At 41.8% G+C, this 14,722-nt stretch overlaps 1 protein-coding gene across 1 annotated transcript in view; it reads right to left on the bottom strand.

The window, feature by feature from the left end:
- rpa1 (replication protein A1) overlaps positions 1-13,732 on the bottom strand; it is a 61,102-nt gene extending 47,370 nt beyond the window's left edge. The window contains exons 1-10 of the mRNA XM_029773205.1: positions 13,574-13,732; positions 13,333-13,383; positions 13,004-13,082; positions 11,439-11,547; positions 11,165-11,253; positions 10,940-11,011; positions 7,721-7,850; positions 7,271-7,373; positions 7,110-7,178; positions 6,597-6,789 (exon numbers count right to left, since the gene is read on the bottom strand). Of these exons, the coding sequence (XP_029629065.1) occupies positions 6,597-6,789; positions 7,110-7,178; positions 7,271-7,373; positions 7,721-7,850; positions 10,940-11,011; positions 11,165-11,253; positions 11,439-11,547; positions 13,004-13,082; positions 13,333-13,383; positions 13,574-13,606 (928 nt within the window). The 5' untranslated portion in view covers positions 13,607-13,732. The remainder of the gene's footprint in view (positions 1-6,596; positions 6,790-7,109; positions 7,179-7,270; positions 7,374-7,720; positions 7,851-10,939; positions 11,012-11,164; positions 11,254-11,438; positions 11,548-13,003; positions 13,083-13,332; positions 13,384-13,573) is intronic.
- Positions 13,733-14,722: the final 990 nt, after the last annotated feature.

The following is a 14,722-nucleotide window of genomic DNA, read 5'->3' as shown; positions in this document are numbered from 1 at the left end:
AAAAATGACTGTCCTTTTACTTCACATCCGTAACGCAAGTTGTTGTTCCGTTACTTCAAAGTGATATTATTTAGCACTTTGTAATTTTGTGTTTACACTTCCCCTATGAGGGTTCTACAAAAATACACCGAATTCTGTTTAAAGTACATAAAGGAGAGTTGAGTGCTTTCAGTTCATGTAAAAAAAAAAATAATACAAAAAATAATAATTCTTCAGACAGTGACAATATAAACAATGAATAGGCTACATCCGTCAGGCTGGGAGAGACTGATGTGAGGCTGTGTTGGAGAGCATCACACTGACTGATCTATAAATTATTTATATTTGAGCTTCCATCCAGAGTTACTTACAGGAGCAATTAGGGTTAAGTGTCTTGCTCAAGGGCACATCGACAGATTTTTCACGTAGTCGGCTCGGGGAATTTAACCAGTGGCCTTTTGGTTACTGGCCCAACGCTCTTATACATCTAGACGTTCCGCTAGCGGAACACCGCTCCAATATCCAATGATAGGGCGTGGCGCGAAATACAAACTCGTCGAAAATCCGAAAACTTCAATTTTTCAAACATATGACTATTTTACACCATTTTAAAAAGACAAGACTCTCGTTAATCCAACCACGTTGTCCGATTTCAAAAACCAAAACCACAGCTAAATGCAGCACTAACCTTTGATGATCTTCATCAGATGACACTCCTAGGACATTATGTTATACAATACATGCATGTTTTGTTCAATCAAGTTCATATTTATATCAAAAAACAGCTTTTTACATTAGCATGTGATGTTCAGAACTAGCATACCCACCGAAAACTTCCGGTGAATTTACTAAATTACTCATGATAAACGTTGACAAAATACATAACAATTATTTAAAGAATTATAGATACAGAACTCCTTTATGCAAACGCTATGTCAGATTTTAAAATAGCTTTTCGGCAAAAGCACATTTTGCAATATTCTGAGTACATAGCTCGGCCATCACAGGCTAGCTAATTTGACACCCACCAAGTTTGGGGCAACCTAAACTCAGAATTACTATTAGAAAAATTGGATTACCTTTGCTGTTCTTCGTCAGAATGCACCCCCAGGACTTCTACTTCAACAACAAATGTTGTTTTGGTTCCAAATAATCCAGTTATATCCAAATACCGCATTTCGTGACAAAAAACGTCAAAATATTCCATTACCGTACTTAGAAGCATGTCAAACACTTTAAAAATCAATTTTTATGCTATTTTTCTCGTAAAATAGCGATAATATTCCAACCGGACAATGTTGTATTCATTCAAAGACTGAAAGAAAAAAAATGGAGAAGTCTCGTGAATGCGCATCTCAGTCTCACTGTCCCCAGGCAGGCCACTTACAAACTCTGCTGCTGTACTTTGCCCAGAGACAGGAGACACGTCAATCCGCTTTCTGAACGCTTTAGAGAGCCAATGGAAGCCTTAGAAAGTGTCACGTAACAGCACAGATGCTGTAATGTCGATAGCGATGCAACAGAAGGACAACAAATTGTCAGACAGGGCACTTCCTGCATGGAATCATCTCAGGTTTTAGCCTGCCATATGAGTTCTGTTATACTCACAGACACCATTCAAACAGTTTTAGAAACTTTAGAGTGTTTTCTATCCAAATCTACTAATTATATGCATATTCTCATTCCTGGGCAAGAGTAGTAACCAGTTTAAATCGGGTATGTTTTTTTCCGAACGTGAAAATACTGCCCCCTAGCCCCAACAGGTTTTAACAAGGCACACCTGTTAATTGAAATGCATTCCAGGGTACTACCTCATGAAGCTGGTTGAGAGAATGCTAAGAGAGTGTAAAGCTGTCATCAAGGCAAAAGGGTGGCTATTTGAAGACACAAATATAAAATATATTTAGATTTGTTTAACCCTTTTTTGGTTACTACGTGTGTAATTTCATAGTTTTGATGTCTTACATACAATCATACTCGAAACCACCTACAATAACTTTTCTTCAAAAACGTTACGATGTGACACTTCCTGTCCAAAACAGCATTCTATCTTAGCACTCAATGGACTAAAATGTGTTTGATATTGTTTTATTAACCTTCCGACTCAATCAGAAACACAGCCATTGCCAAAAGCCATGAAATCTGATTGACCAAAAAAATAAAATAAATGACTTTGTATCCTACATTATAGTAACAATAACACTACATTTGGAAAACATAAAGGCCAACTGTAGTCTGTACTTCAAAATACACACATTCAAGGTAAATACGAAAGTAGTTTAATTAGGAAATAAGCTATTAAGTTTTTTCATGCTCAGGTTGACCTTACTATGTAATTGCCCACCACTAGTCCTTGAAAAGACCTTGACCAACTATCTATGGAATAAGTCAGAGACAAACACCCATTCCCATTGTAAATAAATCACATTTCCACATATAAATATTGATCATGTGTGATTCTCCTGGGTCACTCAAGGTCCTACAGTTCTCCACAACACATTCACTCAGGGAAATGGAGCAATTTATCCTGTTCAGATTAAGTGTGAGGTCACTGCCTATCCAGCATCTCCTGGTCACATGGCACATGCATTACTAATGTTTATCATGATATGTGTATAGGAATGGGAAACAAAAATAAAACAAAATCGACGTTGCTGCTAATTTATCCTGAGTATAGATTCATGTTAACCTGCTTCTATCAAGGTGAGCTGATGCATCGCCATGTATCCCTGCCAGGGGGCCTAAGCCAATGAGATGTTATCAGTGACATTACAATTTTATGGCTGCGTCCCAAATGGTTCCTGGATTCTTCCAATGGCATTGAGTACACCACATCAGTCATTGGTTTCATCAATAAGTGCACGTTTACAGGCAACATCCGCACTGAGCTAAAGCGTAGAGCTGCCGCTTTCAAGGAGCGGGACTCTTAACTCGGACGCTTATAAGAAATCCCGCTATGCCCTCCAGACCAACCATCAAACAGGTAAAGCGTCAATACAGGACTAGGGATGAAACAGTTACCGGTTTCACGATAGAATTCCCTACGATTAGTACTACTGTTTCAAATTTGAATTATCATTAAAACCGTGTTTGATTACCACGGTTTGAAAAACTCATGGTAAATACTGTCCAGCATCAACCAAAATTAGCAACAGTCTGACGCAGGCGCAGCATGGAACTTAGGTTTTGTTGTGGGAAAACATGGCGGAAGGCAGTGAGAGCGCTCGGGAGATTTTTCAGCCTTCTAAGAGGACCAAATTAGAAGTGTGGTCGTATTTTGGGTTTTACAAGAGTGCGGAGTGAAACTTAATCAAAGATGGTCACCCTGTCTGCAGAACACAGCAAAAAAAAAAAAAGTATAATCGCTGCGAAAGGGAGCAACACTTCCCACTATTTTATAGCGAATGCAAGGCAAGTTCATTTTTAGCTCAATGCATGATGTGGGGACTTCGGAACGGGGGGAAATGTCATGGTTTGTCTAACTTGCTAATATTTTGTCAATAACGTAAACTGAAGCTTTCAGTGTTACCTACTCTTGTAAAAACACTACACGTTGTTCTGCTGCTGTATGCAGACTATTCGCACATTGCACACGATAACACGTTATGTAGTTGTCACCCAACCAACATATTTTGTTCATTTAAAATCCGACAGACGTCGACTTGGTTGTAAGTGCTCCAACAAGAGAAACACTATAGACTCCTACACAAGTCAAATTGTTGTGCTCATTGCAATTACTATTACAGTCTTCTTAAGACTAATTTGCATTCATGTAAATTGTGCATGGGGTCATTGCATATACTCAAATGCAACACAGAAGATAGACTGTGAATAATAATAATAAAAACCATTTGCTATGGGCATGCAGTAGGCAAACCCAGTGATGCTACCGATTCCTCCTCGTCTACAGTTGTGACAGACACCGAGCAAGCATTTAAAAAAGGCAGGCTACTTATGCACCCATGTCAAGACCTCACTGCAGCCCTTTCATATATCATTGCAAAGGACATGATGTCATTTCAAATTGTTGAGGCCTGGCTTTCTGAGGCTGATGGTTGCCGTGCCTCACTACAAAGTGAGTGCTGCTAATTGTATATGTTGTTTGAGTTTCTTACTTAAGGTTGTGTTCATCTTAACCTGCACGAGGGAAACTTTTACCTCTCATGGCCACATGGTGCCATCTTTAATGTTAATGTTATTATTTTAATGATTAGGCACACAAAAAGTGCATAGTGCTGCTAATTGTATTTGTTGGTTTTCAATATAAAACTTGTTGACATGATTTCAGTGTGGGTATCAGTACTTTTTCAACATCTCCAGTACATTTTAACAATAAAGCGATAATACTGATAACCGTGATAATGTCACTTTAATCGTGATATGAAATGTTCATACCGTTTCATCTCCATACAGGACTAAGATTGAATCCTACTACACTGGCTCCGATGCTCGTCGGATGTGGCAGGGCCTGCAAACTATTATGGACTACAAAAGGGAAGCACAGCCGCGAGCTGCACAGTGACGCGAGCCTACCAGTCGAGCTAAATGACTTCTATGCAGACTGAGGCAAGCAACACTGAAGCATGCGTGAGATCACAAGCTGTTCCAAACGACTGTGTGATCACGCTCTCCGTAGCCAATGTGAGTAAGACCTTCAAAAACAGGTCAACATTCACAAGGCCAGAGGATTACCAGGACGTGTACTCCGAGCATGCGCTAACCAACTAGCAAGTGTCTTCCATGACATTTTCAACCTCTCCCTGACCGAGTCTGTAATACCAACATGTTTCAAGCAGACCACCATAGTCCCTGTGCCCAAGAACACCAAGGCAACCTGCCTAAATGACTACCGGTACCCACACGTCTGTAGTCAAGAAATGCTTTGAAAGGCTGGTTATGGCTCACATCAACACCATTATAGCAGAAACCCTAGACCCACTACAATTTGCATACCGCCCCAACCGCTATTGCCCTCCAGACTGCCCTTTCCCACCTGGACAAAAGGAACACCTATGTGAGAAGGATGCTCATTGACTACAGCTCAGCATTCAACACCATAGTGCCCTCAAAGCTCATCACTAAACTAAGGACCCTGGGATTATACACCTCCCTCTGCAACTGGATCCTGGACGGGCCGCCCCCAGGTGCTAAGGGTAAGTAACAACACATCTGCCACGCTGACCATCAACACGGAGGCCCCTCAGGGGTGCGTGCTCAGTCCCCTCCTGTACTCCCTGTTCACACATGACTGCATGGCAAAGCACGACTCCAACACCATCATTAAGTTTGCTGACGACACAACAGTGGTAGTTTTGATCACCGACAACGATGGGACAGCCTATAGGGAGGAGGTCAGAGAACTGGCAGTGTGGGACCAGGATAACAACCTCTCCCTCAACGTGATCAAGGGGGGATGATCGTCAACTACAGGAAAAGGAGGGCTGAACACGCCCCCATTCTCATCGACGGGGCTGAAGTGTAGCTGGTTGAGAGCTTCAAGTTCCTTGGTGTCCACATCACCAACGAACTGTCATGCTCCAAACACAACAAGATAGTTGTGAAGAGGGCACGACAACGACTATTCCCCCTCAGGAGACTGAAAAGATTTGGCATGGGTCCTCAGTTCCTCAAAAAAATTCTACAGCTGCACCATCGAGAGCATCCTGACTGGTTGCATCACCGCCTGGTATGGCAACGGCTCAGACTCCGAGGGTAATGCGTACGGCCCAGTACATCACTGGGGCCAAGCTTCCTGCCATCGACAACCTCCATACCAGGTGGTGTCAAAGGAAGGCCCTAAAAATTGCCAAAGACTCCAGTCACAGACTGTTCTCTCTGCTACTGCACGGCAGCGGTACCGGAGTGCCAAGTCTAGGTCCAAGAGGGTTCCCCTAAGCCATAATACTCCTGAACAGCAAACCAAATGACTACCCGGACTATTTGCATTGACACCCCCACCCCATTTGTACGCTGCTGCTGCTACTCTGTTTATTATCACTTTACCTCTACCTACATGTACATATTACCCCAACTAACCTGTGCCCCTGCACCCTTTATAGTAGTGCACTATACAGGGAATAGGGTGTCATTTGGGAGCTACCTATTCTCTCTGCCATCTTAATTCATTCAGTCTTTGTTAGGTTACAACTAATTTAAGCATGATTAAGAAGATATCTTCAACATCACAGGGCTGGCTGGGCTGACGCCTGCTATTACCATCATTACAACTAGGGATGAGTCCAAATGGCATCCTATTCTCTACATAGTGCACTACTTTTGACCGGAGCCATATAGGTCACAGGTAGTGCACTGCCATTTGGAATGCTGGCTATAGTTTCTTATTCTCCCTCCTCTCCTCTTCTCACCGGGCTCCGCCATAGGGCCCAAAGTCAATCTGCGCCACAGGCCACTAATGTCATCAGCATTATTAATGACTTTTATCCCTGCTCTTATAATTACCTAAACCACCCCAGCACAACCCGCTGTTGCCGTAGCATCCATCCCTATGATAGGATAATAATAAGTTAAGTTTGTTGTTAATGACGGTTATCACACCCCCCAGCACTGCCTGGACCATCCTTCCCCTTTGCTCCTCCCTTGCTACACCTGCACCTTACCCAAAACGGCGTCCTTTTCTCGGGCCTCCAGGTCAGCGATGGAGACGAAGTTGCACTGCACCATGGGTACGTCCTGGGTGTCCTCACAGGGGATGATGGTGGACTCTCCATTTAGGGTCATCTCATAGTCATTCTTCAGGGACGAATACTGCTTGTTGGCGATCTTCAGTGATCCCTTGGAGATGTAGAACACCTGGACATGAATAAAAGTAGGTTTAAATCTAAAGTAGATTTGGGCACAGGATTCATTTCAGCTGAATATTGATGTAGGAGCTAAATCAAGCCTGGCAGAGGATCTGTAGCAGAGGATCATTTTGCTACTGTCCTTTGACTCAATTTGGAGAGAAGCATTCATCATCTCATTACACCAAATCATATCCAATTCAGCACATTGTACAAATCAAAAAGTATTGGCAATAGCACATTGAGATTAATTACTCAGTTGACCCAAATCTGTGAAAGTGACAAGCATATGGTGGATAAGCATCCTTAATAGGAGGCAGTTCCTCTCACCTTGCCAGTCTCAATGATGCTGTAGAACTTGTCCACCTCCTGGGTAAAGGCAGTCACTCTGATCTCTCCCTGCATCAACACATAACACAGTCAGCAACGGACTAGCTCCACACGATCCAATAGGGCAACATGAGAAAATGCAAACAGAAAGGGTTACTCACACTCTCATCCACAATCTCCATAGAGAACAGCTTGCCGTCCCCACGAGAGTTGCTCCAGGTGCGGATGCCGCTCTTGTTGGTGACACGTGCTCGGATGGTCCACCTGACAGAAAATAACCAATGTTTATGTTGCTGTTGGATGGACCTCTATTCCTTGAAAATACCTTGACCAACTATCTATGGAATAAATCAAACCCATCCCCAAATACAAATCAAATGGTCTTTATTCCATTCTATGACTAAAGAGTATGGTACAACAGGATTATCATGACTTAAGAATAAACATTTGGGTAAGAGATCATGTTGTTTGAGATGTTTGCCAAAGTGATAGGCTGCATCCCAAAAGGCACCCATTCCCTATATAGTGCACTACTTTAAAGTAGTACACTATATTGGGAATACGGTGCTATTTGGGATGCAACCATAGACGGGTATAAGAAGACTACTCACTTTGACTGGTAGGGGTTGAGGCTGGCGATGGGCACGACTTTGGAGGATCCCCCAGGAGTGCTGGGCATTGCAGACGGCGGCATGGCCTTCTTCCCCCCAAACTCTCTGCTGGGACCTTTGTTCATGGTGCCTTATGATAGATAGGGAAATGAGAGAACAGGAGCTATTGGTGCATATAGAGAGCAGTGAAAGTGGCAAACTCAACAAAATAGACATCCATAACTTATCAGGGCTGAATTAAACAAACTCCCTGATCACTGTAATTCTCACTTCATGAGAATAGTCTCACATAACAGAAAAACTTAAATCAGGAAGAGTAGCCGATTTATTGCGGTAGATTTGGGATAGTAGGAGAGAGGAGACAACCCCCCAAGACCAACTAAGTTGTGAGTCTGAGATGGTGTTTTAGTGAGAGATGATTCATGTATCACAGACTCAAAGCAGACAGAAGTGTGAAATAAACCAAAGCTGCTCTTCCTACAGGAGATTGGTGCATACTGCCTGAGTGAGGGTTCTCTGTTCGGACAAGCGCTAACTGCACATTTGATTTGTGTGCGTCTCACACTGTGGATTACCGTTCAAAGTGTCAACTTTGCCAACAACTGCATTTCCAGTAATTAAGCCCCCAGATCCAGCAGCACAGCACAGCCACACAACTGAACAATAACAACAGTGCTGATGAGGAGGATGAAGCTCACCATCACGACTTCAATTCCCTAACACCAGATTAGTGGGATGAATACCTACGACCCAGACCGTAAGATAAGCTCCTGAAGTCAGATTGGGCTAAGAGTTCATCTGTCATGGTTCACAAAATGCCCTACGATAATGTAGGTTAGCACTAAAAAAAAACCTTCCTTTAGCCATGCATATTTTCATGAAATCCCTGCTTAAAACACTTGTACTGTGTAATGATTAGAAATGTTTATATGTCACGAGAGATGATTAACATTTATTTAGTTACCTGCACCCTTCTTTTAGCTATTTAGTGAGAATATGTATAAAAAAGATATATATTTAAAGCAAAATTCAAGTAGAATAAGTAAATATACAGTACCAGTCAGATGTTTGGACACACCTACTCATTCAAGGGGTTCTTTATTTACACTATTTTCTACATTGTAGAATAATAGTGAAGACATCAAAACTATTAAAATAACACATGAAATCATGCATTAACCACCAAAAAAGTTTCACAAATATAAAATATACTTTTGTTTTTCTTATTATGGCAAGAACAGCTCAAATAAGCAAAGAGAAATGACACTCCATCATTACTTTAAGACATGAAGGTCAGTCAATCCGGAACATTTCAAGAACTTTTAAAGTTTCTTCAAGTGCAGTCGCAAAAACCATCAAGCACTCTGATGACACTGGCTCTAATGAGGACCGCCACAGGAAAGGAAGGCCCAGAGTTACCTCTGCTGCAGAGGATAAGTTCATTAGAGTTACCAGCCTCAGAAATTGCAGCCCAAATAAATGCTTCATAAAGTTCAAGTAACAGACATCAACATAAACTGCTCAGAGGAGACTGCGTGAAAATTAGGCCTACGTGGTCGAATTGCTGCAAAGAAACCACTACTAAAAGGACACCAATAAGAAGAGACATTGGACCGCTGAAAATCTGTCCTTTGGTCTGATGAGATTTTGATCTTTGTGAGACAGAGTAGGTTTACAGATGATCTCTGCATGTGTGGTTCCCACCGTGAAGAATGGAGGAGGTGGTGTGGGGGTGCTATGCTGGTGACACTGTCAGTGATATATTTCGAATTCAAGGCAAACTTAACCAGCACGGCTACCACAGCATTCTGCAGTGGTATGCGATCCCATCTGGTTTGTGCTTAGTGGGACTATCATTTGTTTTTCAACAGGACAATGACCAAAAAAAACACACCTCCAGGCTGTGTAAGGGCTATTTGACCAAGAAGGAGAGCGATGGAGTGCTGCATCAGATGACCTGACCTCCACAAATCACCTGACCTCAACCCAATTAAGATGGTTTGGGATGAGTTGGACCGCAGAGTGAAGGACAAGCAGCCAACAAGTGCTCAGCATATGTCGGAACTTCTTCAAGACTGTTGGAAAAGTATTCCAAGTGATGCTGGTTGAGAGAATGCCAAGAGTGTGCAAAGTTGTCAACAAGGCAAAGGGTGGCTACGTTGAAGAACCTAAAATATATTTTGATTTGTTTAACACTTTTTTGGTTACTTCATGATTTCATGTGTGTTATTTACAAGGTAGAAAATAGTAAAAAATAAAGAAAAACCCTTGAATGAGTTGGTGTCCAAACTTTTGACTGGTACTGAATGTATATTTTGGAATCAACGTCAGTAGCATATTATCTCTCATGGCATGATTACCATTTTAATCCAGTGCTAATTATAACTAAGAGTTCAGCTAATTACTTGATGAAAAGTGAACTGTCGAAGTTAAGATTAAGTTAATCCCGTGTAGCTCAGTTGATAGAGCATGGCGCATGCACCAGGGTTGTGGGTTCGATTCCCATGGGGGACCCCTTTGAAAAAAGTATGAAAATGTATGCACTCCCTACTGTAAGTTGCTCTGAATAAGAGTGTCTGCAAAATGACAAGTGTAAGGAGCTGAAACCCATAAGTCAATAGTACTGTATATTCAGATCATATCCAATTCAAAACCAGATTTATAGTCTGACTGATGAGCACATCTGGACTACTGGAAATAACCAGTGTGACATACAGATGATTCACCAGCAGCATGTCTGTTTTATACATTCTCTCTAAGACTGATTTTAACACCTTATTTGCAACAAAGAGGAGACAGAATAAAGACCTAGTATTTTGTGTTTAACAGAATCACATTGGTCAACTACCATCTTAGTAAGATCAGTAGAACGTTACACATGACAATATATCCAAGAGGCAAATGTTTTTTAGCTAAGCATTCTGACAAAAACAATAGCAGTGTCATATGGTCAGTAGATCTGAGGATTTTAACCAAGATTTGTCCATTTTGCATAAATGTTGCCATCTACTGGAAACAAATGAAATTACCTATCCAATAACCTATATTGAAGTGTTTTGCAACCGTCAAACCCACTAGGAATAAATATGCTGCAAAACATTAGGAATTTATCTTGAGAATACAGTCCATTAATGACCCAATCTCTCAATTCAAATCCTGCTACAGGATGTGTGAAGGCATTAGATTTAAAAGCACAGTGGGTGATCTGGAATTGTTTACCATAATTTCCATTCTGGGGCTGCAGGGGGTGGACTGAGGGATTGGGGGCTGACTGTGGGGCTTTACTCTGACCTGCAAGGGAGGTAAGGGAGTGAAAGGTAAAAACTCAAGTAAGCTGCACATTCAACATCGTAGGTTATATGCATGTCTGGATTCAAACATTTGTTCATCTTCACTCCCCCTAAGCCTTATGATATGGTGATGGAGTATGGGATGAAGACTCGCCTTCCACGTATGGCGTGGGCTCTCCGATCTTTCCAGCCACCTCATCTGCAGACTTCACCACCTCCATGTCTAATATGACCACCACACGCCTGAACAGAAGAACAGCAATAAACAGATTAACAATTGCATTGTAAATTATATTCCAAAGACTAAACACATGGTTGATACTCAAACAACAAAAAGTGTGTATGTGCATATCCATTGTGTGTCCATACTGACAGCTCTTAAAGTTTGTCATTCTGTAGGAAAACATAAAAAGATAGAAGCACCATACCGTCCATCCTTTAGGACATTGGTCACGTTCCTCTTCAGCTGACAGATACAGTTTGGGGACAGTCGGTTGTCCTCAGCCATCGGGTTGAGTTGGGTGGAGAGCATGAACGCTACAGGAGGGATTGGGAGACGATGTTAGGGACAAGACCAACAACCACATTGGCAGTGCAGTAGAGGACAGCCAAGTGCTGCACATCCACTGCACATGGCCATTGCTTTTGCTAGTCTGTCTTGTCTATGAGAGATGATGATATGCATCTCCCAACTAACCCCCCCCCCCCCCCCCCCCCCCCCCACCCACACACACACACACACACACACACAGTTCCAGACAACATGCCATCCTTGTTAGTAAACATGGAACAGAGCCAATTGCAGCCCAGTTTAGTCTGGGATGAGGATCAATTTAGATCCCAAAAATATGTTTCTAAATGTCTTAAAATATTGTATTTTTTCATCACAACAATTCTTAATCAAATTAAAAGGAAGAAATTGATTCTATTTGCAGCTTTCTAGTCATTTTACTGAATCCTGACTACCTCCTGCTGGTCAGCCCCAGGCAATCCACAGCATAAAACACATCCACAGCATAAAACACATCCACAGCAAAAACCACATCCACAGCAAAAACCACATCCACAGCAAAAACCACATCCACAGCAAAAACCACATCCACAGCAAAAAACACTCCAAAGTGCCCCGTTGCTTAGGTCAGCTATTTATGTTGATATTTTCTGGGAGACTATGGAGAAGGACTAAAACAACTTTTAATTTTCCCTGTTGTCTTTAAAGTCTACCTCCTGGTGTAATTCGGATTACGACTATTGCACGCAATATGTATTTAAAACAATGGGGTGCAGTTTCTCAAAAGCTTAATTTGGCAGGTCTAACATCTCCATTATGAATATCCTTGACTTTTAATTTACACTGATACCTTGAGCATCCTGACTGGTTGCATCACCGCTTGGTATGGAAACTGCTCAGCAACTGACCGCAAGGCGCTACAGAGGGTAGTGCGTACGGCCCAGTACATCACTGGGGCCAAGCTTCCAGCCATCCAGGACATCTATACCAGGCAGTGTCAGAGGAAGGCCCTAAAAAGTGTCAAAGACTCCAGACACCCTGTTCTCTCGACTACCACATGGCAAGCGGTAGCGGAGCGCCAAGTCTAGGTCCAAGAGGCTTCTAAACAGCTTTTACCCCTAAGCCATAAGACTGCTAAACAGTTAATCAATTGATTACCCGGACTATTTGCATTCACACCCCTTCTTTTTTTTCTCTTCTTAAAAAAGAAAAGAAAAACACTGCTGCTTATTAACTATGCATAGTCACTTTACCCCTACCTATATTACCTCAATTTGATATTTACTTGTAACCTTCCATGAACTTAAAATACTGCCATATATTACCCAAATATTACAGTTTTGTTGTTTTCTTTTCATGCCACTACTACAAAGCAATGCTATGCATTTTCTACCTGTCATGGTCACCTGCCTCATGCCACACAACCATTTCTGTGTGTACTTTGAACAAGTGGTGGAGTAGATTTTTAATAGTTCTACTCACAGGACATTGAGTGCTGTCCATCACTCATCATCAGGCGAAAGCGGGCTGGTCCACTGCCTCCATCAATTTTACGGATGTTCTGAAATAATATGAATACAGGAGTGCGGTAGACATCATATTGGTCAATTTCGACAAATCTAGCAGTGGTCCAAATCCGTATTACCATCTTGGTGAATATCCTTGTCTTAAAATGTTGGTCTCTAAAACATGGGTCGATACTGTCCAAGTTAGCTAGTTAATTGTTGACCAGGCCAGTAGCCATTCTTCTACAGTTGGCCTACAGTAACTTGGCCAACTCATTCGCTACTTCCACAATAACATATACTCACCACTAATTGAAGAATGGGGTTTGGTAAATCATTAGAGCCTTTGGTTAGAGCCTGTTGGAAAAGCAGAAAACAGCGTGAGACAGATGGCAAATATATCTAGTTAGCTAGCATTGTGGCTGGCTGGCTAGCTAACTCAACAAAGCATTCAGCAGCAGCAGTCCCTGTCCGAAAACCATCTTCCTCGATGCTAGGTAAACTTTGTTTACATGCTTTCTGGGATGTCATAAAATGCCCCACCTACCTCTATCGCTCCCAATGTCAGCATGTTAGTCATGTTGAAGCTGAATTTATAGCTATGTAGAGTGAAAATGTACGTTTTACAGCGAACTCGGAGAGGACTATCTCACTTCTATAGTGCTTTCTCTGTGTTGTGTCTGTGGCGCCAAATGTATCCCTGAACGCGCGAACTGTTCATAACGTCATAGCGTAATTTCTTGCTAAGCCTTCCGGTTTCTCATATAGATCTAGGATCAGTATACACTCGCCAAACCCACCTTTAGCAACAGGGGGTAAAACGTGAAACTGACCTTAGACCAGGTTGCCGAGCCTCTATGGAACTTGCCTTTGGTTAAACGTGTAAATAAAAAAAGTGTTTATATAGTCGGCGTTACAATGTCTAAAATTGCTTTATAAGAAGACACAAAATAACTGTTGTATGAATAGCTGCTCCCTTTATTAGATGTTCTGCAAATCCTGCAACATTTATTATCTTTTTTTTTTTTTTACATTTATGAACAACATCTTTGTTGAAGAAAAACGGGCGGATTTAAAGGCGCTTCATAGTCAGTCTGACCTCTGCATTGGCTATGCAGTATTTACGGTGATACGGATCTGCATAAGTCTGGGCATTCCTACTTCTTACGCATTGCGGTCAACGCAGAGCTCGTCTTTTCTTTTTCCCAACGCAGTTAAGCCAAAACCACGCCCCGTTATTCAGAGGGGCGGTCTACAACGCTTTGAGCGCTCTCCAAGTCCGGAAGTGAATATCACGTATCACCAGCAACTTTAACAATTTTATAGAAATGATTAGCTAATAAATATTTGACAAATTATAAATAATAAGCATGTGCTTTTACCTGATAATAGACTACTAATGATAATATAACTTTACATACCGAGCTGGTAACATTAACTAGCCTAGATTAATTTAGCTGACCTTCAATTGAGGGAATTCAGCAGAGTTCTCTGAGACATTTTTACAAGTCATTGAAACTGAAAATAAATACATGGGCAAATGTGGTGTTGTGTGTTCGTCCATGTCTCTCAACAAGCTGTGAGACAAAAGCTGCCGTGAGCCAACAAACACTAGCCAATGGAAACGTAGTAGAACGCCTCTCTGAATAACGGGGCGTGGTTTTGGCTTAACTGAGTTGGGAAAAAGAAAGACGTG

The sequence above is a fragment of the Salmo trutta genome, chromosome 13 (genome assembly GCF_901001165.1).
Source record: "Salmo trutta chromosome 13, fSalTru1.1, whole genome shotgun sequence".
In the NCBI taxonomy this organism is placed as follows: domain Eukaryota; kingdom Metazoa; phylum Chordata; class Actinopteri; order Salmoniformes; family Salmonidae; genus Salmo; species Salmo trutta.
This window is presented reverse-complemented; position numbering and strand designations above follow the sequence as displayed.